Source organism: Puntigrus tetrazona, chromosome 9 (assembly GCF_018831695.1).
Source record: "Puntigrus tetrazona isolate hp1 chromosome 9, ASM1883169v1, whole genome shotgun sequence".
Classification (NCBI taxonomy): domain Eukaryota; kingdom Metazoa; phylum Chordata; class Actinopteri; order Cypriniformes; family Cyprinidae; genus Puntigrus; species Puntigrus tetrazona.
Window position 1 is genome coordinate 1,667,697 of NC_056707.1, and position 27,866 is coordinate 1,695,562.

The window sequence follows — 27,866 nt, forward strand, 5'->3', positions numbered from 1 at the left end:
TTCACGTTGGGTTGCTGATAAGACTGTCTGGCTTTATTCTGCGATAACAACCTGCTGGATGTACATTATCCCTTACATAAAAGCCAGAACCTGCATAGTTCATCATGATATTCAGATGAAGACACTAAGCTTTTCTTGTTTAACAAACCTCTACAAGGCTGTAGCTACTATAAATATTTAAGTAACCACTGAAAATGTCTCTAGGTTATGTATATAACCATGGTTCCTTGAAAGAATGAGACGACGTGTCAATGATGCTATGGGGAACACCTTCAGAGTGACTATGCTCTGAATACTATGTGCAATCAGTCCAAAGGATGGACGAGACATCATGGGCGGATAACGTCACTGGCCAGGAAGCATATAAGCATGTGGAGTGCAGCTGACTTCAGTTTCTGTCATGAAGCGAGCGCTGGCAGGGAAGCCGGAAGTGTGGTTATGAGACACGGCATCTCATTCCTTCGAGGAACCTATGTAATCTGGACACTTTTCATGGATTCATCTGGAACACAGTTGGGGCAGCTCTGCTCAGCAGCCCCTGCATCCACCTCAACCTCCTCTGCAACGTGCGCCGATTTCGTGCATAAGCCGTTTCTCCCTGCAGCAGCAGCATCCAATGCAATCCTCGAGATCTCAATCGCTGCCGTGCCTCAGCAGCAACGGGAGAGAATCCCTGTTGTGGTGTGAGGATGCTACACATGGCTCGTGATCTGCTTCTAGTCTTGCTATGTTTTGTCCTGCCTTTTTACTTAGGCTCCAAGTATAGTTTAGTGTTTTCAGTTTGACTCCACTTCTACTTGCTCTGCCTCTCATTTCTCCGGACCTCTGCGTCGGCACTGAAGCTGAGACTCTGTGGTATTGTTTCTCCCCCGGGATGTTGCATCAGCACTGATGCTGGGACTGTGAGCGCTGATTCCCCTATGCCTTACTTTATCCTCTCTGCCTTATGGAGTGACTGGAGGCTTGTTATGACTGTTCTCTTTGACAGATCCTGTCTCTGATTTCTCTGCCTGGAATTACGGCTTCCAGACTTCCGCCCCAGCCATGTTTTTGTGTTTTGAGACTTAAATAAATTTGTGTTGAATCTGCAACTGAATCCGCATTCTTCCCTGAAACTTGCATTTCTTAATCTCAAGTTCATAAACTTATATTGTTTTTATATGCTTTTGAAACAGGCACAAGACTGAGAAGGACCTTCAGTGTTTTCTTCATGGATCTGGATTTAAAGAAGAAGACACAGATATAATTTTTCAGTTACAAGAATATGGTAAAAAGTTCCCTTGTTATTTTGAAAGTTCATACATGAAATATTGATTATTTAGCAAAATGAAAACACAATTTGGATTTAATATTTAATATAATAATACATTCCTACTTTATTGTCACATATGATTAGTTTTTATTTTTACAAGACAAGATTCAATCAGCTGCTTTGCTGGTCTTAGTAGGCTCAAGATCCTAACATGGCCTAGCATTTTCCTAGTTTGGCAGAGACCAGTCCTACCAGAACTAAGACCTTTTTTACTTCTTGCTTTTCAGCAGAATGACTTTATATTATTTATAACTAGTTGTTATAAGTTTATATGTGTATTCTTTGTGTGCAATTAGAATTGGACCTGGAACAGGAACGTGAGGTGTTTCGATTGACCACAGTGGAACCCGTTTATCAGCTAAGAGATGATCTGCAGTACAGACTTTCATTACACTCTTTAAAAGCCAATCACATCAGAGAGCCTGAAGAAGTCTTACAGCAGGTAACCAATCACAATCAGCTATACAATGTGTGTGTGGGCATGTTTGTGTGGTATGAGGACACAAATTTGTCTAATGACATGGGTTTGACATAGGTATATACATATACATGTTTTGTACATTATAAAAACCATTTAGTCTATGCAGTGTCACAAAACTCTCACAGACTCTATGGGAGACCATGATATCCACATAAGGCAAAAAGGAAAAAAAGGGTCACAGGTAAGAGCAACAGAAAAACACTGAAAATTCTGGTAAACGTAGTCTACAGACATAGAGGCCTCAAACACAATGAAGCAATCCTGCAGCAACAAAAGACTTGGTATATATAAGGCTTATAACTAAATAGGTAAATGACAAACAGCCAAAAGCAATAAAGTAATCATCAGAGCAAAGGGTGGGATAGGAATTGAAATACACTTAGCATGGTTTCAGAGGTAGATCATGAAACCAGGGTGCAGCTGGCAGGGCAGGAGGCCAAGGCAGAGCTGGAGACCACCATATCAGTGTAGACAGGACCAGATCTCCACAGTGAAGCAGATGACCACCAAGGTAGAGCTGATAGGGCAGATAGCTCCCCTGGCAGATGAGGCAGGAGTGCAATGAAGAAGAGTACAGAGAGATTAGCAAGACAGGCAGACAGTTCTGAATCTCCCCTGCAGTGACGGGACAGGGAAACAGTTCAGAAAGAACCTCCATAGCCTCACTTGAGCAGACAAAGGATTCAGAAACAATCTCCTTGTCCATGACTACACAGGCCCAAACAACCTCCTAGGTTATTACAGGAACATCAGAATACCTTGGGAAGTATAGCAACAGAAGTTGCCACTCTGATGTGGACTTGTGAGACAGAGCAAGCTCTGGGGTAGACTCATAGACTACAGTGGGCTCTGGACTAGACTTATGGGCTGGATCAGATTCTGGAGGGAAATCATAGACCTCTGGTCTATGATTTCCCTCCATAATGATGAGAAAGCTCAGTGGTGAATTCATAGATTTCAGCAGACTCAGATGCATATTCTTGGACTAGAACAGCAATCCAAACTGATAAGAGCTATTTTTTTATCCCCTTAATAATGAAATAAAAAATAAATAAATAATCAGGAACGCGAACGTCACAGATGTCTGTAACTTTGTTTTTACTGTGGCAGTATAAATCACCACAATGCAGAGTGTCCTCACAAGATGACTGCCGCACCCCGGGTAAATGGAGACCATGTCTATCTGCTATGTAATAAGACTAAATACAATGCCTGTAGTGATAAGAAATGATTCACTGCATCTCGTCCTGACAGCAATAATTGACTTCGTGGCTGTCTTAAATATCATCAGTCACCAAGTCATCATGAAATACCACATTCCCACACGTCCATGTGAAACCCCTATCAAGATCAAATCCATCAATGATAATTTCATCGGAACTGGAATAACACATCAAACACAGACGCTGACACTTCAAGTGGGCATGTTCCATCGTGAGCACATAACATTCCACATTGTAGATTCTTATAAGTATGAGATCATTCTGAGACATCCATGGCTGTCAGCGTATGATCCACACATCTCTTGGGCCAAGGGTGAGCTCATTAAATGGTCTCCATCATGCATCAATCATTGTTTTTCTGTTAAACCTGTTATGTGTTGTACTACCAGTATAGAGAGCCCAGAGACCCAGAAGGACGTGAAAATCCCCTCATGTTATAATGAACTCCAAGAGGTTTTCAGTAAGGTTAAGGCTACCCAACTACCTCCTCATAGTCCTTGGGACTGCGCGCTATACCTCCTTCCCAATGCCATGCGAGAGTAAAGTTTATCTGCTGTCCCTTTAACGAAAGTCAGCCCTTTCCTATAATTGGAATTCCATTTGATCGGATAGGCATGGATATCATTGGCCCATTGGTGAGGAGTAGTTCAGGTCATCAATATGCATTGGCAATCTGTAACTATGCTACTAGATATCCGGAGGTATATCCTTAGCACTCAGTTCAGGTTAAACATATTGTAACATGTTTGATAAATATGGTATCCAGAGTTGGTGTTCCTTCTGAAATTGTTACAGACCAGGGGACACATTTTATGGCCAATCTGATGAAACCTCTGTACCAGCAATTAGGCATTAGAGGAATTAGAACAACACCATTTCATCCTCAAATCGATGGTCTGGTAGAACGTTTTAATGGCATATTTTAAAAAACATGCTTAAGAAATTTGTTGACAAGTCTGGGAGGGATTGGGACAAATGGCTTGCTTTTCTTCTTTTTGCATATAGGGAGGTCCCTCAGTGCTCAATTGCATTTTCTCCTTTTGAGCTTTTGTTTGGCAGGCAAGTTCATTGTCCCCTGGACGTGCTCAAAGAGGCTTGGACAGCAGAAAAACCACCCCAGTGCAGTATCACCTCTTACATCTTGCAGATGCGGGATAAGATGGAGAACTACAGAACTATGGCCCCTAAAGAATATACTTGCGGCCCAACATAGACAAAAAAATGGTATGATGCACATGCCCGTGAAAGGGACTTGAAACCCGGGCAGAAAGTTCTGCTATTTTTACCCTCAGGTAGGAGTAAATTGTTGGCCAAGTGGCAGGGCCCGTATGTGGTTACTCAAAAACTGAGATGTGTAATTTATGAGATGTTATGCCCTGAAAGAAAGTAGCCAAAACAGGTCTTACATGCTAATCTCTTGAGGGAATTCAAAGGGAAGGTGTCGGTGTCAGATTATGAAGATCTTCAAGAAAGGAAAGACCAGGTGATGATGGTGAGGGCCATAGTGGAGGAGGAAGAGGAAACTGATATGGAGCCAGTTTGGGCATCCTAGGCGACTTACAGCACTTTTTGTTTTTGGATAACTGTGGCACAGTAAAGATTATCTTTTTCTTGAACATTGTTGGAGTCCTTGCCATCTTTCTTTACGGCCTGTAGCACTGCATTGACCATCTTACCACATCAAACCTGAGTTAAATTTTTCTAGCCACACCCAGGCTTGATTACTGCCAAACTTGTTCGCAATCAAGAAAATGCTTAAAAAGGACAAAGTGAAGTTGACCAAAAAATTATCAAAAGCTACTTATCATGTTAAGATCCAAAGAAATTCAAGAACAAATGAGAAAGAAAGTAACTGTGATCTATCAGTCTGGAAAAGGTTATAAAGCCATTTCTAAAGCTTTGGGACTACCACAATGAGAGCCATCCACAAATGGATCAATAGTGAACCTTTCCAGGAGTGGCCAGCTGACCAAAATTACCCCAAGAGCACAGTGACGACTCTTCCAAGATATCACAAAAGACCCCACAACAACTTCCAAAGAACTGTAGGTCTCACATGCCTCAGTTAAGTTCAGCAATGGCTTGCATAGCAGAGTTACAAGACGAAAACCGCTGCTGAGCAAAAAGAACATAAAGGCTCATCTTAGAAAATACTCTGTGGACTAATGAGACAAAAGTTAAACTTTTTGGAAGGTGTGTGCCCCAGCAAGTCAGCCTCTGACTTGCTGAAGGAAAAACAAAATGAAGGCTTTAAAGACTTTTTGTCTTTATTACCTAACAAAAGGTACTATGTCAATTTAAGAATATTCAATCAAATTTTGTACTTTAGCAGCCACCAGTGGATGAAATACAAAGACTCTGATGAAGACGTTAGAACCCTGACTTCCCTGATTTCATTCTTCTTTCTATACACTGTTCTTCCTGCATGCAAGCTTGTCATGTCACGGACAAAACCCATGATACTGGACTCCGGGAGACTTTCTTCCTCTGAGCAGCAGAGGAGGCTGACTCTGGGTGTGAGTCTGTATTGTGAAGCTGGTGGGCATATGTGTTTGTCATGCTCCATTTGTCCCAAGAATTCTCTGGTGAGTGTCGTTCAACCAATTCCAGAAAAGATAAACTTCTTGTTTAATGCTTACTGCATCTGACTTCTCTCTCACACTCACAGCTCTCCTTGACCCCAGGTCAGCTGGAAATCCCTGTACCTTCTGCCGCCAGTGTAAATTACCAACCTCCCCAACAGCAACAAACTACCAGGTCCACACGATAACTGTGAAACTCTTGAGTCGACAATAGATCAGACTCAGTGCTGGAACTCTAGTTGGACTGCTACATGTGGAGGAAATTGAACTGCTGATTCTACAGTAGAGGATTCCACTGCAGATGCCAAACCCATTCTCTCTTGGGGCACAGGAGAAGTCTTAAAATGGGGTAAGAACTGCTTCCCAGAATGTCTGTCAGGTCATCCCCAGCCTGTCATCTCTGATCTGCCAGTTAATTCCATGTCCATCGAAACAATCTGTTAATATTCCTCCATGCTACTCTCAATTTAGTGAAATGTTTTGCCCCAACAGAGCCTCTAGCTTACCACCACATCGAGCAACTAAAAGGGGCCAAGATATTCACAAAATTGGACCTCTGCAGCACCTACAACCACATATAAGAATATGTGAGGGGGACGAGTGGAAAGCAGTTTTCGTGACACCCATCGGCCACTGAGTATCTCGTCATGCCCTATGTATTAGTCAACACCTGGTCCGTATTTCAAGATTTCATGCACTAGGTCGTCTGGGAGTTTCTCCACAAGTTCATTCTCGTCTACATCGATGACATCCTGATATACTCCTTGAGTGAGGCAGAACATATCAAAGTATGTTGCTGAGGTCTTAAAGAGGCTACATGAGTATGAACCAAAAAATGTATCTTCCATCATACCACTGTGCCGTTCCTTGGGTATACATCTGGGGTATGCAGATGGATGAGGGGAAGGTCAAAGCTATCACTTCCTGGCCAGAACTTTTTCGGATTTGCCAACTTTTACCTTTGGTTCATTCATAATTACAGTACAATCACAAGTCTGCTTAATTCACTGTCCTGGATCCAGGAAGCCACAGAAGTCTTTGCCACTCTTAAGAGAGCTTTCTCCATTGCTCATCCTCTTGTAAATCCAGACCCTGCCCTTCATAGTTGAGGTCGACACATCAACCAATGGAGTAGGAGCAGTCCTATCACAACAGCAGAGGATCCCTCCACGCTTCCATCCATGTGCCTACTTCTTCCAGAAGCTCAGCCTGGCAGAGAAAAGCTATGACATTGCCAACAGAGAGCTGCTAACCATCAAGTTCACCCTGGAGGAGTGGAGACACTGGTCGGAGGGAGCGTCACAACCATTGCAGGTACTCATGGATAATAAGAACCTCTAGTATCTCTGTGATGCCAAGAAGCTAAACCCACGCCAAGCATGTTGATCACTCTTTTTCACCAGGTTTGATTTCACAATTTCATTAAAGCTGATGCGTCTCTGACAAAGTTCCTAATGAATCTGAGAATCCTCCCATCCAAGATCTTTGTGAATCCCATCCAGTGGACTGATCCTCTAGTTGTCTACGACCTAGCTCCTGTTGCCGGGCTGTCCCCCAGTTCATTAATATGTACCACAGACACAGCACACTCCCCTTATTTACTCTGTTCACACCTCTTTGAGCACTGGCCACCCAGGGACCAACGCAGCTCTCTTGTTGCTATCGGCCTGCTTCCAGCTATGGCAAGGAATATGAGTAGGTACATTCAGATGGCAAACTTTCTGTTACCTGTACCCATGGTCACACCTTTAGAAGGGGCAGATCAGTCACGAAGTCGAGTCAACTTCGTGACTGATCTGCCCCTTCTAAAGGTAACACTTGTGTTCTGGTTGTAGTGGACAGATTTTCCAAGTTTTGTTGGCTGCTTCCTTTTAAAGAGATTAACCACAGCCATGGAAACTGACAAAATGCTATTCAACCACCTCTTCAGATACCACCTCTGTGTCTTGGTCCATTTCGTAACAGTAGAAGTGTTGTTTATTCTTTAGTAAATGTCAACTAATATTCTGTCTGCTTTTATTAGTTCCATGCCACGATTATGTCAGAGATACTTTTTAGATACCATTTGAATAGTTTTCACACTTTGCTGACTTAAATCCAATAGAACACTTTTGGGACATTAAGAGCTTAGTCATGCCCTGGTCCAGTTCTGGGATGAAATACCAAAGGACGTCATCTATCTCGTTAGAAGCATACCATGATGTTGTCAGGCATACATACAAGAGCATGGGGCCACAAACTACTGATTTGCTGCAATGAAATTTCATACAATTTTAATGCAAAATAAACATTTATTTTCTAACTTTAATTAACCACATTTCTTTGTGTTTTAGGTTCTGTCTGTCAGGCAGCAGCAGGAGGAAGTCATGGACAGATTGAAATGTGAATGTGTGCTTCTACAGCAGGACATCTGTGTTACAAAGCTTGAGGTCATTTAAAATGATACTTGTACTATAGGCCTAAATTCTTAGCACTTTAAAAAAGAAACAGTTGTTAAACAACTTGACGGTGAATACATTTTTTTTTTTCTGGGTGAACTATTCAATACTTTTGGGTAGTCTCCCATATCAGTTCCTTAAATGTGACTTTAAAAAATGTCATCTTTAAAATGTGGATTTTAATTAGCTATGAATATCAAAAAATACTTCTTATTTTCACTTGTGAATGATTTATGGCCTTATTTATGGCTACAAATTGATAGCGGTCAGATAAATACGATTTGAACCATGCTAAGACGCTTCCATTAATGCCAACATAGTTTTCTAGTCTATTCAAGAAAATTTTGTGATAGTTGCGATAGTGTTGAATGCTGCCCTAAGATCTAATAACACTAAAAATGAGCAGGTAATTTGTAACTCTAATGAGAGCAGTCTCAGTACTGTGGTACGGTTTGAATCCTGATTGGAAATCCTCACAGATACCATTTTTATATAAGAATGAATATAGTTGTGAGGATACTACCTTTTCTAGTATTTTTGACAGAAAAGGGAGAGCCGACATTGGTCTGTAGTTTTTGAAGTTTTTGGGGAGATATCCTAATGACAATGATGAATTTATAACGGTCAAAATAGGATCTATAATTTCTGAAAGCCACTATTTTAATAGTTTAGATGGAATTGGGCAACATATGTTAACAAGTTTGTACAATTCTTCCTCTCCTTTAATAGAGAATAAGTGGAATTTGGAACTGATACTGTAGATAATGGCTGCATAGTTACAATTCTGTGATAGTCTCAGTCTTGCAGTTTGGTTGAGGTTAATTGGAATGCACAATGAGAAAACATGATTTATGAGAATTGTTAAAATCTGTTTTTGCAAATGTTTCATATATATACATATACCGTAGAACCTCCCCACATAGCAAATCCCAATTTAACCCCTGAGTACATGTATTCTATATCTTTAGGGTTACTTCCATGAAATTATGCATATTTTTTTTTATGGTTAACATATGTAACGTGTAACAAGGTCATCTTAAAATGAAATGTTATCAAACAATATCAACTATGTTTAAAATTAAAACTCTCTCTGTCCTGTAGGAGAACCTACTGTCTGGTGCAATGGATGATCAGGTAGCCTATTTGGAGAAGGTTCCTGATGAGATCTTTACTGCAGACTGTCCGTATCCTGACCTCAGATCAGATCTGATCCACAGCTTTCATTCTCTCACTGAGAAATATAATCTCAGAATAGCGATACAGGAGACCAGACTGCAAGGCCTGGACAGGTAATATACTTATTATCATCAACTCACAATGATCACTTATGTATATAGCAAAGGCTTAGTAGAGTATATGCTTGTTTATAATCTATGTACAGTTAAACAGTTAAAAAAATTGCTTTTTAAACAAACTAGCGAGGAGCCATTTATTGCAGTCCATTGATTGGAATGATGCAAAGCAGGAACACTACTGTAACATGAATTATGAATTATAACAAGTTCAGAACTAAGTCACCATTGCTTTTGAGAGATGCAAGGTCTTAAGACACATTATTTGATAATTTATTTGAGCATAATTTTAACTTAATCACCATTTTTTAACACTGTAGACGTCCATCTAGCATGTTTACACAGAAAAATTAAAATTGTTTTGTGTAAATGGGGCCATGTGTATATGTATTCACTTTAAACTGCCAATATTCAATAATAAAAATAATAATAATCATAATAATAATAATAATAATAATAATAATAATAACATTAATAATAGTGGTACTTGCCACTTCCCAGTCTTTTTGGTTGTGGCCAAAAATATATAGTCTTTTTTTCCATACTATGGAAATCAGTGCAGACCAGCAACTGTTTGGTAATATTTTCTGTGATTTTGTGTCTGTTTGTATTTCAGGAATTGTGGCTGGAATGCAGAAGATCATGAATGTTTCCAGCACATAATGAGTCAGTATTCCCCAAGTCTCCGGAACCAGCGCTCACTTTACATTGACATGGTGCAGAGAATGCTGCCACACATAACCAAACAGGAATTGGTCAGTATTCCAGCATATATCTGTCTCCTTTTGACTTTCTCTCTCTGGTGAAGTCTGATGTGCTCAGCAGACTGAAAGTTGTGGAGAGTAACACATTAACCCCCTTACACACACTTAGGGCATACCGTATTTGAGCAAACAATTTCATATACCAATATGCACGCATATATATTTGTATTTGTTCATGTATTTACTGAAACATATATTGCTGCTGCTACACAGACCAAATTAAACATGTTTTATTTCCCAGCAGATTTTTGTCCCAACTGTTTTTATAATTTGTAAGTATTCCAGGTGCATATAGCTTTTTGCATGATAACCAAAAAGACTTGGGTATGTTTCACTTATCTGTTGCCTGGCTGATAGTTTCTCTGTAGCTATTTTGTTAAATGTAAACACAAATTAGTAATAAAATTGAAAGAAATGTATGATCATCCTCCATAACGCATATTTTTATATACACCTCATATCATATGTAAACATTTGTGTTACCTCGGAAATGACTAACACATTTGAATTGAATCCGTTATCAGCCCTGCAGTGAAAAACAATGTAACTGTACTGGCTGACTCGAATCGGTGCGGAATAGAATGGTTCTTAAAAGAGAACTGTTTGGTCTGATGGTGGAAAAGTGGCTATAGATGGTATTCTCTAAGATGTAACAAATACATCAGATGTTATATGAAGAGTTTCTCTTCTGGTGACCTAATAAATCATGTAACGGATCTGAATTATAGATATGTGTGCTATTTGTAACGAGATGGGTCTTTTTGAAATGGATCTTGTAAAGAGATGGAACATTACTAGGAAGACAAAGTGTGGGTGCTAAACAGGAAAAGGATGCACACAGTAGATTTATTAGGCATTATCCAATGGCCAGAAATTTCAGCAGATGTGAAGAAATATAATGCAATAAAAGTTCCCTCACAGCTTTATAAGTAGTTAGCAATATGTTAAAATGTATACACTATTTAATAGGGAGCCAGTGCAGTGTTGACAGAACCAGACCAATCATATGGTCATATGGTCACGATGCTGCCTTTTATAGTATATTTGACAGAAAATGGAGATTTGAGATCACTCTGTAAATTGACAAATTCTGTGGAATCATTTTGTGTTTTTTTATATGAGTCAGTCGGTTGGAAAGTTTTTGGGAGATATCCTCCTGACAGTGGCAAATTAATAATATTCAAAAAAGTATCTATGACTTCTGGAAGTCATAGCTTGTAATATACATATACATCACGCTTGTTTAATCACACAGGTGTTATCAAACAGATCATGTATTTGAGAAAATCACAGATGTGTCACCAGTGCCTGTTAAATATTTGCCATGCTAAATATTTGGAGCTGTCAGTGATTGAAAATCCTGCTGTGTGAAATCACTTCTGATTGAAACATACATCAGCGATGACCTCTAGCCAATGAGAGAGCAGTACAGGGCAGCGGGACATTCATTTTTTATTTTCACAACTTTGAAAGCTTTTATAGGCTTTAAGAAATAAACTTATTACAAAATGCACAAAATTTTAGTTTCACTTTCAAATAGATATATCTATTTTTTTTTTCCCAGCTGAAGTATGTTGTTAATCTTAATTATTTTGTGTTCAGGGTAGATTAATAGACCGTAATGTTATTGTGATCTTGCTTTACTTCCTTATCACTACTCGTGTGCGTTTGGCTGTAGTTTGCAGAGCAGACAGTTGTCAGTTCTTCTTCCTGACGTAAAATCGGGCAGTGTGAACTCTGTACAATACAAAATACCTCTAGTTTTGTTTTCTTCCATCTGCGCTCTATTTTCTGTGCTGCTCTCTTTGTTTAAAGGAGCAACTGTGTCTAAAATGCTAGAAAAGAATGAGTCCATAGTTTCTTTTACAACATCATGTTTTTCTGAGCTGTTGGATGTGCCGAGGATGGATATTATGGACAATCACTATATATGTGGGTGTTTGTTATATTGCAGTGTGCGCATGAGCGTCAGAGTGACTGGTATCATTTCAGCATGACACAGAAGAATCTAATACTGCGGGGCTGGCACCGGGATCATTCAGAGCTGCTCCTGAGGGCTTTGAGCATGTTGGAGGACTGCAGAATGTCTCACATACAGCAGCAGGAACTTCAGAAGCAGCGCTCACACCAGCAGAACATCTGCCTCAAACTTAAAGCAAAGGTTTATATATATATATTTTTATTTATTATTATTATAATTTTTTTCTTAAAGGGGTCATATGATGTGATCAAGCTCTTCTTTCTCTTTGAGGTATTACAAGTTGTTGCATAGATAAGATTCCTATAGTTTCAAAGACTAAAGTGACAAAGTCACTGCAGGAGAATTAGGCTCTTGGCTTTCTAAAAGTAAGCTTTGTTTGGCTCCTGTGCGGAGTTAGACAAGCTGAAAGAAAAGGTGATGTTTGTGGTTTCATACTGCATTGTTTGTATGAGTTTTGTTGTGAGTTGTGAGTTTGTTGTAAATCTCAACCATGTTGAGATTCATGTGCTGATTCTTGATGTCCATGGACAGCCTTAAAGGTATTTTTTATATAATATATGCATTGCATTTAAAATCAATTTGATTGATTTGCTTGAAAACTTTTCCTGAATGATGTAGTGTCACAAGTTTGGATGTACAAAATCTAAATTGAAAAAAAACATTGTTTTGGATGTAACCAGCCCAGCTCATGATGAGTATCATATCATATATAAAAACTTCTACTAACATCTGCTCACTGTCCAGCACTGATCTCTCTGCTTTACAACAGCACATGTATTACTACAGACAGACATCTAATACAGGAATCAAGAGCCAAGAGCCCACCTACAGCAAACACTGATCTCCAAGATAAATGATTTTAACCAATAAAACATCACAATCTGATCTTCTGTAACTCTCAGTAACAGCAGACGTTCATCACTAATGCACAATGATTTCTTAATTAGTCACTTAACTCATTAACTTTAACTCATTAACATTAATCCCATTAACTTTAACTCTTTAAGAACTTAAGATTTGACTTGCTTTTCTGTTAAAAAGCTGAATTGGTTAAGACTTTTAGACGCAAATACTTACCATATGATCCTCCACTGTGGTGACAATAATTTTTCATACTGCAATGCATGATGGGGATTTCTACTATGGAATTACCCAGCATGCACTACAGCATTGTGTGTTTACGTTTACGTGAGTTTAAGTAGTAATGTGCATTGTGCAAGTTAAAAATTAATTTACATCTGTGTAGTGTGTATATCTAACACAATTTAAAATTACTTACTAGATTATATCTTGTTCCATGAAGTTAGGTTTACTTAAAAATGTTGTGACATGACATTTTTAAGTAAACCAAACTTAATTTTACCTTTTTAATTGTTCTTGCCCCAGTGCATGATGGGGAAAACATGATCAAAACTTAAGGAATCTTTGTAATCATATCACACAATTCTAAGAAAAAGATACAAGCTTTGAGCAAATTGAGTAATATAGAATTCGCTTAAATATTTAAATTATTGCCTGAACTAATTCATTTCATGCAGCAATTGCATTTGTTTTTTATGTAGCATTTCCTTTACCACAGAATCAAATCAAACTCAGGACAGAAGTCCTCACATATTTTTCTCGTAGTTGTGAGGATACTATCTCAAAGACAGAGAAAAAGGGAGATTTAGATTGGTCTCTCTAGGATCAAGTTTATAAATGAGAGGTTTAACAGCCAGTTTGAAGGTATTTGGGATATATCCTAATGGCAATGTCAAATGAATAATATTTAGAAGTGGATTTATCTTCTGGAAGCACCTCTTTTAGTAACTTAGATGGTTTGTCATTCTGCTAGTGTAATCTCCTCAGTTTCTTTGTATTTTTGAGCAACAGAGATATTTGTAAATTAATAAAAATAACTAGTCATTGTCATTATCAATGTTAATGGTAACCCCTTGAGCTTTCAGACAACTAAGTCAAACAAAATGTCTACCAAAAAATGAAAATTCTGTTACCATTTACTTACCCTTGTGTTGTTCCATGTTCTGCCAAACACAAAGAAAAATATTTTGTAACCAGGCTGTTTTGGGTCACTATTGATTTTCATAAAAAAATGTTGTTATGGAAAGAAAGAAATTTGTGCAGATTTAGAACTTCTTGAGGGTGAGAATTACATTTTTTGGGTGAACAATTCCTTTAAATTGACTTTAAAATGAAAACATTATAAGTCAAGCCTACCAATCACTGTTTAGACATTGCTGTATATATATATATATGTGTGTGTGTATATTCTCATGTTGTCTAAACTCTGAAGGGAGATTGTTGCTGAAGCCTCCTGTCACTCTGTGTGTGTTTAGCTACAGCAGTGGCGCATTCAGCAGGAGGAGGCTGCGGATTTGGAAGCTTCTCTTGCTGCTTACTGGTTCAAAGACGAAGAGGAGAGACTGAGAAAGGAACAGCTAAGAGAAAAGACTAAAAGATCTCAACTAAAACAGCAGGTAATAGATTTTTTTTTAAATGTTGCAGTTAAATTAGATAATCCATTTTCAATATTGAACGCTCACTTAATATCATTATGAGATAATACATTATTACTGATATAGTAACAAAAAAGTCACATTGGGTCAGACTGTCCGTACAGTATCTGTGGCCCAGAGGTGTCGTTTCCCTACAATTTTTGTTCACGAGTTTTTAGGCAAGATACCTCTTACTACAAGCATATACGTGACAGCTTCTAAAGGTGAACCTTTTTGTTTTGCTTATTTTAATAAAGCGATAAACAATTGAGTAAAAGTCTGTTTATTGATATATTAAAAATAATTTTAACATTGACAAGACATAGATAACATTAAAGGTCCACTGAAGTACCTTAAAATGCAACTTATTACAAGTACATCACATATAAGTACACGCTGTAAAATATATATTGTAAATATAAAAATTGTAAATAATATGAAAATATCCCTTACGAAATTTAACCATGATTATACAATCACAAAACATGGTTACTGTAGGTAAACCATGGTAAAAACAGATTTAAGAGATTGTGTATAATAATATGATATTTTTAATAGATTATGACATTTAAATAACAAAAATATTAGGAAGTGACATTTATTTGATGTGATGTAATTAAGCCCCATCCTAACTGGGTTGTGGTGCAGGTTGGACAGGACTAATGACAGCTCATTAAAGTAAAGTATATGGAGTGCATTTAAATATGACTATTACTCTTGATATGTTTCTTGAAGTTGTATATCCATAACTGTTGTCAAAGTTCTGATGTTGTGTGCTACCCGTTCAGATCGCGCTAGCCCCGTGTTTATTCAGCAGCATATAAATCTTGAAATTTTGAAATTATCTTTTTTGTGCTTTCTTCTTATTGTTTTTACACCAGTGGGCCCAATTTTTCTTTATCTCGCCAAGGGCGAAATCCAGCCATCCCGTGTTTTTCATTCTCCCAAGTCTCTGAATACACAGATCCTATGTTCCTTATTCACCAGTTAGTTTTATTAATTAGTTATCAGTACGCTGCTCAGTTTTAATAATTAGTTGTCAACACAAGGTTCGAATGCATCACAAACTTCTTTCTTTCTTTCAGATAAATAGGTTCCATGCAGAGAAGCAGATGAAACAAGAAAAACAAAGAAAGAAGGATATGGAGAGGCTTGCAGAACTGAGGAGAGAAATAGAAGAACAGGTGCAGAGAGATAAAGAAAGGTAAAATAAGACCTGCAATGTGAACTTGTTTCCCATAAGCTGTTCACACACTGGAGGGAGCTGGTCAACTGTTTTATCTGAAAGATTGGTGGTTTAGCTAGCTAGTAGAGCCTTGGATCTTCAACACAATGAAGACACAATCGTAATAAGATGAATGAAATTTATTAACAATAGATATGCAAGAGTAAATTTAACAACTATTGTGGTGATACCAATAAATGACTATGAAGGGTTCAAGCCACTGAGAAGTCTGTAACACTGCTTTTGCATCTGACCTCTTCATATGCACTACTAATAAATAATAACAGACTAAAGCCTGTAATACACTTCCAGATTTTCCTGAACAAGTTGATGCTAGTTGAGGTAAGTCAGAGCCAGTCTGCAGATTAAAGCTGACAGGTTTCACAAAGATTTCACATAGTGTATGATGGTCACAGGCTCCAATTTTTAGCTTCAGACTTTTATTCCATTCAAACAATTTTAGAAAACAATTGTTTTCATTTGTCATGCGTCTCCTAGCCTCATATTTCTGTATAAGTCTGTTGTGATCGTATGAAAGCGTATGATCCTCGGCCGTGTAGTGTATGATGCCTAGATTTCCTTTGTCACTATTTAGAATCAGAATCAGAATCAGAATCACTTTATCAATCAATCAATCAATCATTTTTATTTATATAGCGCTTTTAACAACACAGGTTGCATCAAAGCACTGTACAGTATAATGACAGGGATGTATAATGATGAAAGTGACCAATTTATTATTAAATGCAGAGACTGTCTCTGTAGTCAATTCAACGATAGTCACTAGAAGTTAAGTGTCCCCAACCAAGCAAGCCAGAGGCGACAGCGGCAAGGAAACAAAACCCCATGCATACAGAATGGAGAAAAAAAAACCTTGGGAGAAACCAGACTCAGTTGGGGTCAGTTCTCCTCTGACCAGACGCCCAGCACTTAACTTCCAGTTCAATTTTAAACGCTGCTGTGTCAGGTAGTGTAAATGACTTAGTGTGTGCGTGTGTGCATCAGGATCTGGTGATTGGTCCACGGGGCGCATCTAGGTGTTCTGGTTTCTGATGAACATAATCTCTGGGTGCTGATCCACCATCTAGTCTGGATACAAACTCTGAAAACAGATTGACAAGTATTGCCAAGTATGTTTACACATACGAGGAATTTGTTGTAGTGACAGAAACTCTACAGTGCAACACGATTACAAGACAAGACAAGACAGATTATATAATACAAGAGAATATATATACACTATACAAGATATATATATATATAAATATATATATATATATACATATATATATATATATATATATATATATATATATATACTGTAAACATTAAAGTGTAAACAGCTATTATGTTTGTGCAGTGTTATGTGCAAATCTGTATGTTTGTGCAAATCAGTATATATTTACAAGTTGATAGTGTTTTAAAAATCTGTTCAGATTTTAAAAGTCATGTAGTGCCCTCCAGCCTTAAATATTAAGGAAGAAACCAGATAAATTGTAGAGAAAACTACAGAGTGAACACAGAATAGCAGAATGCAGTGCTGTTGATCTGAATGTTGCAGTGGAAGAGATCTTTGCAATCTTTGAAGAACCGTTCCATTCCACACCTGGGCTGGCCAGTACACTTAACAGATAACAGATTCAAGTCAAATGCATCAGTCATTGCTGTGGTAACACAAATGTTTACATATGATATATGAGGTGTATATAACACTGTGTTATGGAGGAAATTTCTTTTGATTTTATTCCTAATTTTTGGTTACATTGCTGAAAACAGCACGCTTAGCAAGCAAAACTTAGCAGCCAGGCAACAGACAAGTGACAGAGCCTAAATTACATTCTTTCTTTCTTTCACTTAATGGAATTAATGGTAAATAACTGCTTATTGCTCTCTGAACAAATAATGTAATCCTAACCCCAAGTAAATGTTATCTATTAATCCTTTCAATGGGCAGGGATCTATATTTTACGTCTAGGTCATATATTTGGCATTTCATTTACATATAGCTTTAAGTTTTTCGCTGTTCGTACAAGCTCTGCTCACGTCCTGATGTTCATGCTGTTTTTTACATGCATAAAATTAATACCTGGAAACACATTTAGGTATTTTTAATGGGTTCCATTCATTTAATTGTTATTTTACAACCTTGTCGGTTAATAATGGTTTAAAATGGTTTAAATGGTTAAAAATAACCAAAATTAACAGTCCTATTTCCAATACTATCTAATAAAAGTTATTTAAAAAAAACTGCACCTGTTTATGAATAGCGTATTGCCTGATAAAAAAGTTTAGTGAGTTTTCATGTAGGCCTAAGAATTGGTCACAGAGATCTGCAGTGTAAATGCAGTCCAAGTCATTCCTTTCAAGTCACAAGCAAATCTCGAGTCAAATCCCAAGTCCTTAAAGAGTTAAAGTTAACGAGATAATTAAATTAAATGATGATGGTTAAAATGTTAAATCAAATGATAATGGTTAAAATGATGCCACCATCTCGGAGTGTGTTTGAGGTAGTTGGGCTCTTGGCCCTTGACTTCGGTATTAGATCTCTGTTTGTATCTGTCCAGCACTGCATGCTCTCTGCTTTACAACAGTTAATTTTATATGCTAACATACTCATCGCAAGCTGATTACATCCAAAATAACGTTTTCCTCTTGTCTCATTTGTGTATTCAGATTTTGTATAATCAAACCTGTGACACTACTTTTATTATTTGTAAGTATTTTAGCACATGCATGTGTGATACACTGATAGCTATAATGACAAACAGCAACAATTTCAGTTAAAGACAGGTTTTTAGTTATTTAAAAGGTTTGCTGTTTTGTATTGTTATGTTCCATGGTAGTATAACAGTAACATGTTGTAAAAATGAAGTGTTATAAATTATCAGTACTTTCCTTTTGTGTAAAAGTGCTAAAAGTTGTCCGTCAGAATGGCGTCTTCCTTTAAGTCTGCGCTCATTTGTAGTAGTTTAAACAATTTTTGCCAATCCTTCAAATTTTGCCCAATTTTTCCAAAAAACTTGGCAGTAATAATCTTTGGACTGAGCTGCATAGAAATGATTGAAGAGAACTTTTTGACTAACTGGTCAAAAAAAAAGTTATGATGCTTTGAACATAACTGAGGTCGATCAAAAATAGTTCCAGAGGCTTATAACTAAACAGTTTTTAATATTAATGAATAGCACACCACAACGATACGATAACGGCACAGAGAAGCAAAAGCTTTGGAATCATTTTAAGAACCTTTTTCCCCCAGTTTATGAACGATATAAACACTGACAGCCAATCAGAATCCATCCTGCTATCACAAGCTGGAATTTAAAGCAACAGACGATATCATTTGCAGTGTCTGTTACAACTTTTGTAAATAGCATAATGAATGGAGTAAAGAAATTAAATATAGTATTTATGCTGTCCTTCTAAGCAGAAGCAAGAAGTCATCATGATGAATGTTATGGTTTCTTTCAATAATCCCAAATCATTGGTTGTTTGTATTGCACAGAGTGATGTTCAGGAGAGAGCGTTTTCAGCAGAGACTGCAAACGCGCGAAGCTAAAGAAAAACAAAAACAGAAGGACGAAAAAGAGAAAGAGGAAAGACTGCAGGCTTTACGCAACCAGGTACACACACATTCAAACAATTGCCCAGACACTCCAAATCCCACCTGATGATCTGAGTCAGGGCTGAGGTCAAGAGTATAGCATCATTTAAACTGTTTTGTTTGCTTTACAGGTCTGTAAAGTAGCTAAGGCCAACCCAAAGAGGATGATGGGAAACACAGTGGCTTGGAGCGTACGTCAACAGCCTGAGGAAGTGTTTACATTACAAAGACCACTGTACCAGCTAAATACATTCACTGATAAACAGGTAGCAGCACATGTACACAGCACACACTGTACCACTCGCACATTCACCTCACAACACAAACACACATGAAGCCTTTTATTAGTCAACACCGAGCACAACATTTCAACCAATGTGTGAGAATGCACCTGAAAAATCACAGGCCAGGTATGAACAATTTACAATTTAAATCTTATTTTAAACATCAATTTATTAAACAATTCCACTGTCTGTGTTTATGTCTTATCAGTATTCTATATGCATTCATTTATTCAGAATTAATAATGTAATTATTTTCTTGCAAGACCTTTGTTGGACTCATAAAATCCTTCATGTGACTGTGAACCGTATTTTGTCTTCCAGTCATGGTAGTTTAATTCAGGCAACATACTGAGGGGAAATTCACATTTCATTTCACGTTCATAATTTGAATGGGCTGATTCTAAAGCTTGCCAAATCATGTCTTCTGACTGCCTGCTCATGTCCATGGGCCATTTTGTTTCTGCCAATAATAATGGCTAACCTGTGATGACATTTTGGGACTCTGATGTTTACAAAGTCACAGGACGAGGCCAAACAGTGAAACAGCTTTTTTTTTGTTTCATAACATGGAGATTCAACAGCACCTCCTGTAAATACACATTAAACAGAGATAAGTTACTGACTTTAACCTTGTTCATGTTAAAGCATCTCAACCGGTCAACAGCTGCTCTGGTTACCAAATGACAGTGTAAAAAACATTACACTATTACACAATATCTTCTGATGGGAATCTAGAACCGGCATTTTTATTCTTTTTTTTTTTTGACTGATGAGTAATATTGTCAATAATGGGATAACAATAAGCTTCAGGACAACACAATGCTATTATTAATACTTACTCTTTGAATTATTCATAGCATTATCAATTGTCTCTTGTCATTTTGTTTTTCTTTTAGATTGTGTCTGATCCCAGAGTGCGTATTGAACAAGCGCTCAGAACCGCAGGTCTCCACGACAAACCTTATGGAAGACAAATTCTATCTGAGCTCCAACCTCTAAAACCACCCAGACGAGACATGGAGTCTGCAGCATTCAGATCCTGACCAATAATTATATAAATGTAATCTTCGTTTCACATAAATAAATCATGCTTTGTCCTCCTGAGGTCTACTGTGTACATTTTTAACTATATACCCTTGGATACTTTATTCAATATTTGGAGGATCGTTTGATTGATTGATTGATATGACTTTATAAATCTTCATCTCATAAGATCAAGTAATATTGAATTCTTCACAGTATGACATGCTTATGGAAATTAGACAACTGGCTTATTTTTGTGGCTTTTTAATAGGATAGTACATGGCAGACAGGAATGTAGGGCTTTTTAAGAGTGTCATTGACAAGCCTCATATTTTAGATACATATTTTGTGGTAAGAAGTGAGACCATGACCCACAACATTGTTCTAAAAAGCTGCATGAGATTTATGAACTGCAGTACAATGTTCTAAGCTATCAGAAACCCCTTGAGACACAGAATCCAGCATTTCCAAAATAATAATTTCCATCAATCAATAACTTTTATTTATATAGCACTTTTAACAGCACAGATTGTATCAAAGCAATGAACAGTATCAAATAGGAGAACACAATGGTATACAATGGTAATAGGTATAATGACAAGATTAAACTATTTGTTATTAAATGCAGTAAATAAAATCGACAATAATCGCTAGAAATTAAGTGTCCCCGTTTGTTATATTGCATAAAAAGGAGCAAGTGTTCAAGTACAAACCCACATGACTCATTTCATAAACTTAACATATACCTTAGTTTATTTCTGCTTAAACACCAAAGCTACCTTCAACAATATGTTACTAAAAAAAATACTTAGAATAATAATAAAAAAATGTACAGTGTAAAAGGTGAGTGTGAAAACTCACCATACATATAATTTAAGTCATATTGTTGATTAACAACTTAAAATACAAACTTTTTTAGTACTAATGTTAGTAACTACTAAAGCAAGGTGTTCATTAGAGATGATTTGTAAGGAAGTCAGCTGGGGAAGGTTTAGGAAATGTGAATGTCACCTTTAAATAACACAACACACTATGAACACTATTATGTACACTGTAGATCAGGGGTGCCCAATCCTGCTCCTGGCGATCGACTGTCCTGCAAAGTTCAGCTCTAATCAAACACACCTGAAGCAAATCATAAAGGTATGTTTGATGAGAGTTGGAGCTGAACTTTGCAGGAGAGACGATTGTCAGGAGCAGGATTGGGTACCCCTGCTGTAGATATGTTCATTATAGGATTTTATGACACAAGTCTGAGGCGTTTCTTAATGAAATGAGCCACAAGGCACTGTGGTCGCTGCTGATATTCCAGGAGAACCTCATGAGGTGTAGAAATTTGGTCCCCCTCAAACCGGTTGAGCAGAGTCACACACACCACTGCAGCTGCAAACAAATAAAACGAAATAAATCTCAATAAAATATGAATAAAGCTCAATAAAACGGAATAAATCGATGACACCACTGAGTGGTTAACAACTTGATAATTAAGTATCACTTTTGAGATCATTAAATGCTGCTAAGAAGGAGTTATGAAGCTTATAATCCAGTACTGCGTAGCATGAGTTCTTAAAGACACATTCTTAAAGAGTTAGCTCACAGAAGATAAAAATTCTGTTATATATTAAGGAAAAAAAAAACATTGTACATTTCTTAACTACCTTTAAGGTTGCAGACACGACACATGGCAGCAAAGACAGTGGATTCCATCTCAATGTTCCTGACACCTGCCTCGCTGGCGTTTCTTAGATATTCCAATTTTTCTTCAGTGGAAAAGGAGCACAGTGCCCCGTCCAGTCGCCCTTGACCTACGAGAGGAAAAAGAAGTGATGATGGAAAGAAATCTTTTTAATGTGTAGTCTGTTTTGAATGATTGTTATTAATACGGTGTAAGAGGTTCCAAAATTAATGCAATGTAGGCTTTTCAAATAAACCTACATTGCTTTCAAGGTACGCAAGATTTGGTGGGCATCAAACCCATAACACTCACATCACTCCTGAAAATCTCTATTGTTTGAGCTGCAGGAATGCCTCTATGATGTTTCATGTAACCAAATACAGTATGAAAAAAAAGGGTAAACAATTACTTTACCTTCATAGAAGTCATGTGTGCACATTGTGTTTCCAATAACAGTGGGGATATCTGGAAGCTCTGAGGAATACTGCAGCAGCTCTTGGGCCACATCTTGATCTAGTTCTGTGTTTCTGATGATTACCTTTCCCAAAACCACCTGCTCAAACTGGGGCCTGAAGAATGAGTCTACAGCTTTATCTGTGATCACTACAGTGCCTGCAGGCAGACCTGTGTGTTCAATGAAAAAAAGGGCTTTGTACAGCAAACCCATACACTTTCATCCAGCATTTTTTATATATCAATATAATGCTTCAAAGTTTGAACTATTGGCTGATTAATGGTTGAGTCTTCACAACTTCTATTAAAGTTAATAACACATGGGTAGTATATTTGCACTTCATAATTCAATCATAGAAAAAACGGTAGGAGCTCACCAACTCCGCCTGAAGTGCCGATGCGAAAGATGATGACATCACGACAACGAGCATGATAGAGCAATTTAATGAGCTCATGCAACATGATGGAGATGGAAGGAACACCCATGCCATGCTGACATAGAGAAATACATGTGTTATGATGCTAGTGGAAATAGTACACTACATATTAAATGATATGATTTGAGACACGATTCAGGGAAAAAAAAAAAAATCCAACCAAATCATTTAATAATTTAAATATATAGCCAATGCATATGTGACCACCAATTCAATCCACACAAAAAGACACATACAAAGAAATCAATAACTCTAATAATCTATAAGTATTTAGATTTCCATAGGTCCAAATCCATAGGTAAGAGCATACCTTACAGCTTATCCTAAACACTTTTCCCACCTCATCGTTTAGATGCACTTTTAGCACTGTTAGCAATATTACTGACTCAGTAATCATATTCAGTGCAAATTCTACATATCCCTACATGACATGATCTTTATACATAAATTTTTTGGTTTTATTTCAATTTACAGGCATGTGATCAACAACACAAACCTAATTCATATTTGATATACTCACGCTAATGGACAGCACCGGTCCCACTTTATACATGGAATATCGGTCCGTTCCCTCACAGATATCTCTGATGTCTTCCATGTTGCCGGGCAGCTCCAGCTGCTCATGCATGAACTGGGCAAAAGATCTCATTCGATTGGGACTTCCACCAACACAAACAAACTACAAAATAGGAATAGGGAAAAGAATAGCTTTACACATTTCTATATATCATGCGTAAAATGTAATCAAATGTAATGTAATCTTCTGTCTAGCTCTTGTCTGAACAAACCTTCACATCCCCAAACATCTGGGGCAGGTCATGGGTCTTGGTGCCCAAGTTGAAGTGGTACAAAATGTCCTCTTCCATGCTGTCCAAATGAGGGTTCTTCACATACTCCACTTGTCTGTGACACATCACATCAGTTACACGCTCATATCTGATCTTATTAACTTTAACTTATTGCATATTTTTTCTGATACGATTTGAGTTTTCTTACTGAATGTAATCGCTGTGTTCATTTCCCATACTGTTCAGTAAAATAGGTGCCATGGTTGCAGTTCTCGTCAATCTGCAAAAATGACAAACAATAACAAACAATATCTTCACACCTAGATAGATAGAAAAATATGCAGAATTAGTTTCTTTTCTTTTTTTTTTTTACCTTGCAGCAGCTGTATTTGTCAAAGATATCCTTTAATCCTTTTGGTTTTGCTACTGCTAATGTACTATGTACACTTTTGTGTCATCAGGAAAATAAAAATGTGCCTCTCTTACACAAGCTCTTATATTTAGCTCGAAATGCATTGATTGGTTATATGGGGAGGTGTAGCACCTTCTACATCTTTCTCTACCTGGTTACTGATCTCTCTTTGACATGTTAACAAACAAACGTATGCTCTACAGAGAGATGCAGCACTGTGCCAACATCACCTCTGAACACAGACAAGTTACACATTAAAAGATTTAACATTAAAGTTAGTGAATAATGTGAGCAATGCATAGACAACATTCATGGCCGTACAAAACTAATTAAATGCATTTAAATGTAAGACTTCTTGATAGGGACTGTACAAAATGGATTATGTAACAATCAATAGATCTGGCAAAAAATCAATATTGGTTATGTGCCAGTTTAATTTAAGAAAATATTGACATTCTTTAACTGTGCAGTTGCTGCTATCGGGCAAAGATTAGCTGCAGAGTAAATTTCTGTAATAGATGTTATTAGTAACGTCTAGACATCACGTCTAAGTAGGTAATAATACTAGATGTATGAGTAAATGATATATCTGTTATGATATTTATATAATCAAAAAAACTCATTAGTAGAAACATTTTAGTAAGATGATTTGTGACAATAATTAATATTTTAAAAAATAATAAATAAATAAATTTTGATTCCTTACTCTTATAAATGTGACACTGTGACACTGCAGTTATAAAATAACAAAACATGTCACATGTCCATGACACAACTGGTCCATCCTTGGTTACCTGGGCATGAGATCAAAAGGGTAGTGATGTGGAGTTTGAGATATGTTTATGTTTATTGTCCATTATAATTAAAATTAATAAGACAACATCAAATGATGTAATTTGAGGCAGCATATTTTATTATTATATATTTATTATTATTAAGTACTTTCAAAAATTGTTCTGAAACATCATAAGTGTATATTTATCGGCATACAGCAAAGGACAAGCTGAGAGTGTTGCAACAGATCTTTAATAGATTACACATTAAATCAAGGCAAAACGATGTTGAAACTTGTGGAAACACTGTGAATATGAAAACACACTATGTACTTTAATTTCATATTGCTCACAGTACTCTTATTTTTATTATTCTAAAAGTTATTTTAACCCATGCTTTATCATATGAATCCAAAAAAGGGTAGCATTTTGTTGTAAAGTTTATCATTTAAAGAGTTATTTAATCTGCTTCCATGTGACCCATGACTTATTTAGATGTTCTTAGACTCTTTTAGAAATCTGGTGCAAGAGAGCCACTCACTCTTCCTGTACTGGCAATGAAGATCACCCCTGCTCAGACCATCCTGTGTCACCTAAATGTATGAATCATTCATGATTTAACTTTGTCAACAGAAGAAAAAGGATTTTATTTGTTTTTGGGGTTTTTTTTAGAATCTTTGCAAATCAGTTTTCCTGGTATTTGCTAGTTAGCAAGTTTCATGACTGAAGTAAATAGTCTCATGAAAACAGCTCATTACTACACATACAAGAGGGGTGGCAGAGCCCATTAGCATTTAGAGCAACATGGACTAGAATGGCTTGATGAAAACAGAGCTGATTTTGACAGGGTAAAAAAAGGTGTTTTTTACACTATTATTGATAAATTAAAAAATAATGTGGTAAAGTTGTTGTTAAGATATAACAGGTATAAGACCCTAAATAATCATATCAACTTGTTTGGAAACTTGCATCGGATGAGACACTATTACATACGTACTACGTACACTGTTCACTGTCAGCTGCGCCACAAGAATAATTTTAAATCAGTTTTTGTTCAAAAGAATATTCTCCAAAATGGGGCTACGGTGATGCAGAGACATAGAGGAGATGAATTATTGAATAAAGTAGTTATTTTATTTTCATACAAAAGTTTCATAACATTCAGATTGAACCACTGATGGAAGATGGACTATTTTTTCATACTTTTCTGGACCACGAAGTGCAATTTGTATGTGAATGGGTCCCAAGCCTCCCATTTTTCATCTAAAACATCTTAAATTGTGTTCTAAGGATGAACAAAGCTTTAATGTTTTTGGAACAACAATGGGGGTAAGTGATTATGGAAAAAATAATTCTGAGGTGGAGTAACCCTTTAAGTGTTTTATATTTAAAAACAAAACCAATAAAAATAAGATTACAATAGAGAGTGCTGGAGTTAGAGGGTCAACTTTTTTTTTATTTTATAGGGTCAAATAAAGCTAAAAATTTTTTTATTTTTTTATTTATTTCTAATTATGTTAGTACGTGAAGTGTATTCCTAAATCACTCTGGTGTGTTTTTCAAAGGTGATAAGCAGCATGAAAATGTAACAAAGAAAAAAGTTAATGCAATGACTCAACCCTCATTTTAAGAGTTTTGTTAAAAGGTTTTAAGCTAAACCTAGTGGTAAGACAAAATATTCTGTGAAAATGGCCTTTTCTTTAGAAGCTGGAGAACTACGTAGGATTCACAGATTTTGGCCACCATCAAAAAAAAAGGCTTGAGTGACCAAATTGTCTCTAAAATTATACAATTATTTTTATTTCTTTATTTTTTTGTAGATTCAAGGGTAATCTGTGATTACGACTGATAAAAGCAGCGAGGGAAGTAATCATCAGAATGTAAGTTATTTGACAATGTGTGCATTGTTTTTTACAAGTTATCTTTTCAAATAAATGTACACAACTGGTCAAAAGATTGAAATTTATTTTAAAATGTATTTTATTTCTATCAAAGGTGAATTTCCAGCATCTCTAGTCGCCTGTGTTTCATGATACTTCAGAAAACATTGTAATATGCTAATTTCCTGCTCAAGAAATATTTCTGATTATTATCAATGTTGAAAACAGTTGTGCTGCACAATATTTTTGTCCACAGTGTTTGCCAAAAGTTTTTCTGACGCGGCACAGTTTTGATATGCAAAAAATTCCCCATAGAATACCACTAAGTATTATAAAGAATAATACTAATTATAATAAAAAAAAAATTTTATTAGTAATTAAACATTGCATCATCAGAGTTGGTATTTTGGCTTTATATATGATTTGGCAATTAAGATAAGATTTAAAAGATTTAGAATTAAGATTAAGATTAAGTTTTTTAATGACCGAATGACAGATATATTTGTCAGTTTGCAGATTATAAAGTTTACTGTAGCTCTATGGGCACTCAGTTTGTCATTTGGCCAAAATCTCATGTTATATTCTGTAAACTATATTCATTCTTGAAAAATATGGTAAAAATATGAAAAATGGTATCTGCAAGGATTTTCAATCGGAATTGAGACCATACCACAGTACTGAGACTGCTCTCATTAGAGTTACTAATGACCTGCTTCTATCATCTGACAGTGGTTGTATCTTGTTATT

General features: G+C 36.7%; 2 protein-coding genes and 2 long non-coding RNA genes across 5 annotated transcripts in view; 3 read left to right on the forward strand and 1 right to left on the reverse strand.

Moving 5' to 3' along the window:
- LOC122351375 (coiled-coil domain-containing protein 148-like) overlaps positions 1 to 20,773 on the forward strand; it is a 28,460-nt gene extending 7,687 nt beyond the window's left edge. Inside the window, exons 4-14 of the mRNA XM_043248412.1 lie at positions 1,176 to 1,267; positions 1,609 to 1,754; positions 7,932 to 8,027; positions 9,138 to 9,325; positions 9,945 to 10,083; positions 12,047 to 12,253; positions 14,410 to 14,550; positions 15,654 to 15,772; positions 19,296 to 19,413; positions 19,526 to 19,660; positions 20,575 to 20,773. Of these exons, the coding sequence (XP_043104347.1) occupies positions 1,176 to 1,267; positions 1,609 to 1,754; positions 7,932 to 8,027; positions 9,138 to 9,325; positions 9,945 to 10,083; positions 12,047 to 12,253; positions 14,410 to 14,550; positions 15,654 to 15,772; positions 19,296 to 19,413; positions 19,526 to 19,660; positions 20,575 to 20,721 (1,528 nt within the window). The 3' untranslated portion in view covers positions 20,722 to 20,773. The remainder of the gene's footprint in view (positions 1 to 1,175; positions 1,268 to 1,608; positions 1,755 to 7,931; positions 8,028 to 9,137; positions 9,326 to 9,944; positions 10,084 to 12,046; positions 12,254 to 14,409; positions 14,551 to 15,653; positions 15,773 to 19,295; positions 19,414 to 19,525; positions 19,661 to 20,574) is intronic.
- Positions 3,675 to 6,902, forward strand: LOC122351376. The gene is made up of 3 exons (XR_006251746.1): positions 3,675 to 5,601; positions 5,685 to 5,947; positions 6,091 to 6,902. It is a non-coding gene; the product is annotated as an uncharacterized LOC122351376 (long non-coding RNA).
- Positions 20,774 to 21,180: 407 nt separating the features above from the next.
- upp2 (uridine phosphorylase 2) lies at positions 21,181 to 24,588 on the reverse strand. 2 transcript variants are annotated; one of them, XM_043249523.1, is made up of 9 exons: positions 24,428 to 24,588; positions 24,263 to 24,334; positions 24,055 to 24,169; positions 23,787 to 23,945; positions 23,207 to 23,321; positions 22,791 to 23,000; positions 22,360 to 22,506; positions 21,914 to 22,084; positions 21,181 to 21,775 (listed from the first exon to the last, which is right to left on the reverse strand). In XM_043249523.1, the coding sequence occupies exons 2-8, from the start codon at positions 24,313 to 24,315 to the stop codon at positions 21,942 to 21,944; spliced, it is 942 nt and encodes a 313-aa protein (XP_043105458.1). In that variant the 5' UTR covers positions 24,316 to 24,334; positions 24,428 to 24,588; the 3' UTR covers positions 21,181 to 21,775; positions 21,914 to 21,941. The 2 variants fall into 2 exon arrangements, with proteins under 2 accessions (XP_043105458.1, XP_043105457.1); XM_043249522.1 differs by having other exon boundaries at positions 21,181 to 22,084.
- Positions 24,589 to 26,027: 1,439 nt separating this feature from the next.
- On the forward strand, positions 26,028 to 27,833 carry LOC122352111. Its single transcript, XR_006251855.1, has 3 exons — positions 26,028 to 26,568; positions 27,060 to 27,119; positions 27,235 to 27,833. It is a non-coding gene; the product is annotated as an uncharacterized LOC122352111 (long non-coding RNA).
- The last annotated feature ends 33 nt before the right edge of the window (positions 27,834 to 27,866 follow it).

Bases quoted from the DNA above. Each gene is read 5' to 3' on its own strand.
- upp2 (XM_043249523.1), bottom strand. From the start codon at position 24,315: ATGGCACCTATTTTACTGAACAGTATGGGAAATGAACACAGCGATTAC. The intron at 23,946-24,054 runs GTTTGTTCAGAC...CCTATTTTGTAG, and splicing joins AGATGTTTGGGGATGTGAAG to TTTGTTTGTGTTGGTGGAAG. The intron at 22,507-22,790 runs GTAAAGTAATTG...TTCCTCTCGTAG, and splicing joins CACACATGACTTCTATGAAG to GTCAAGGGCGACTGGACGGG.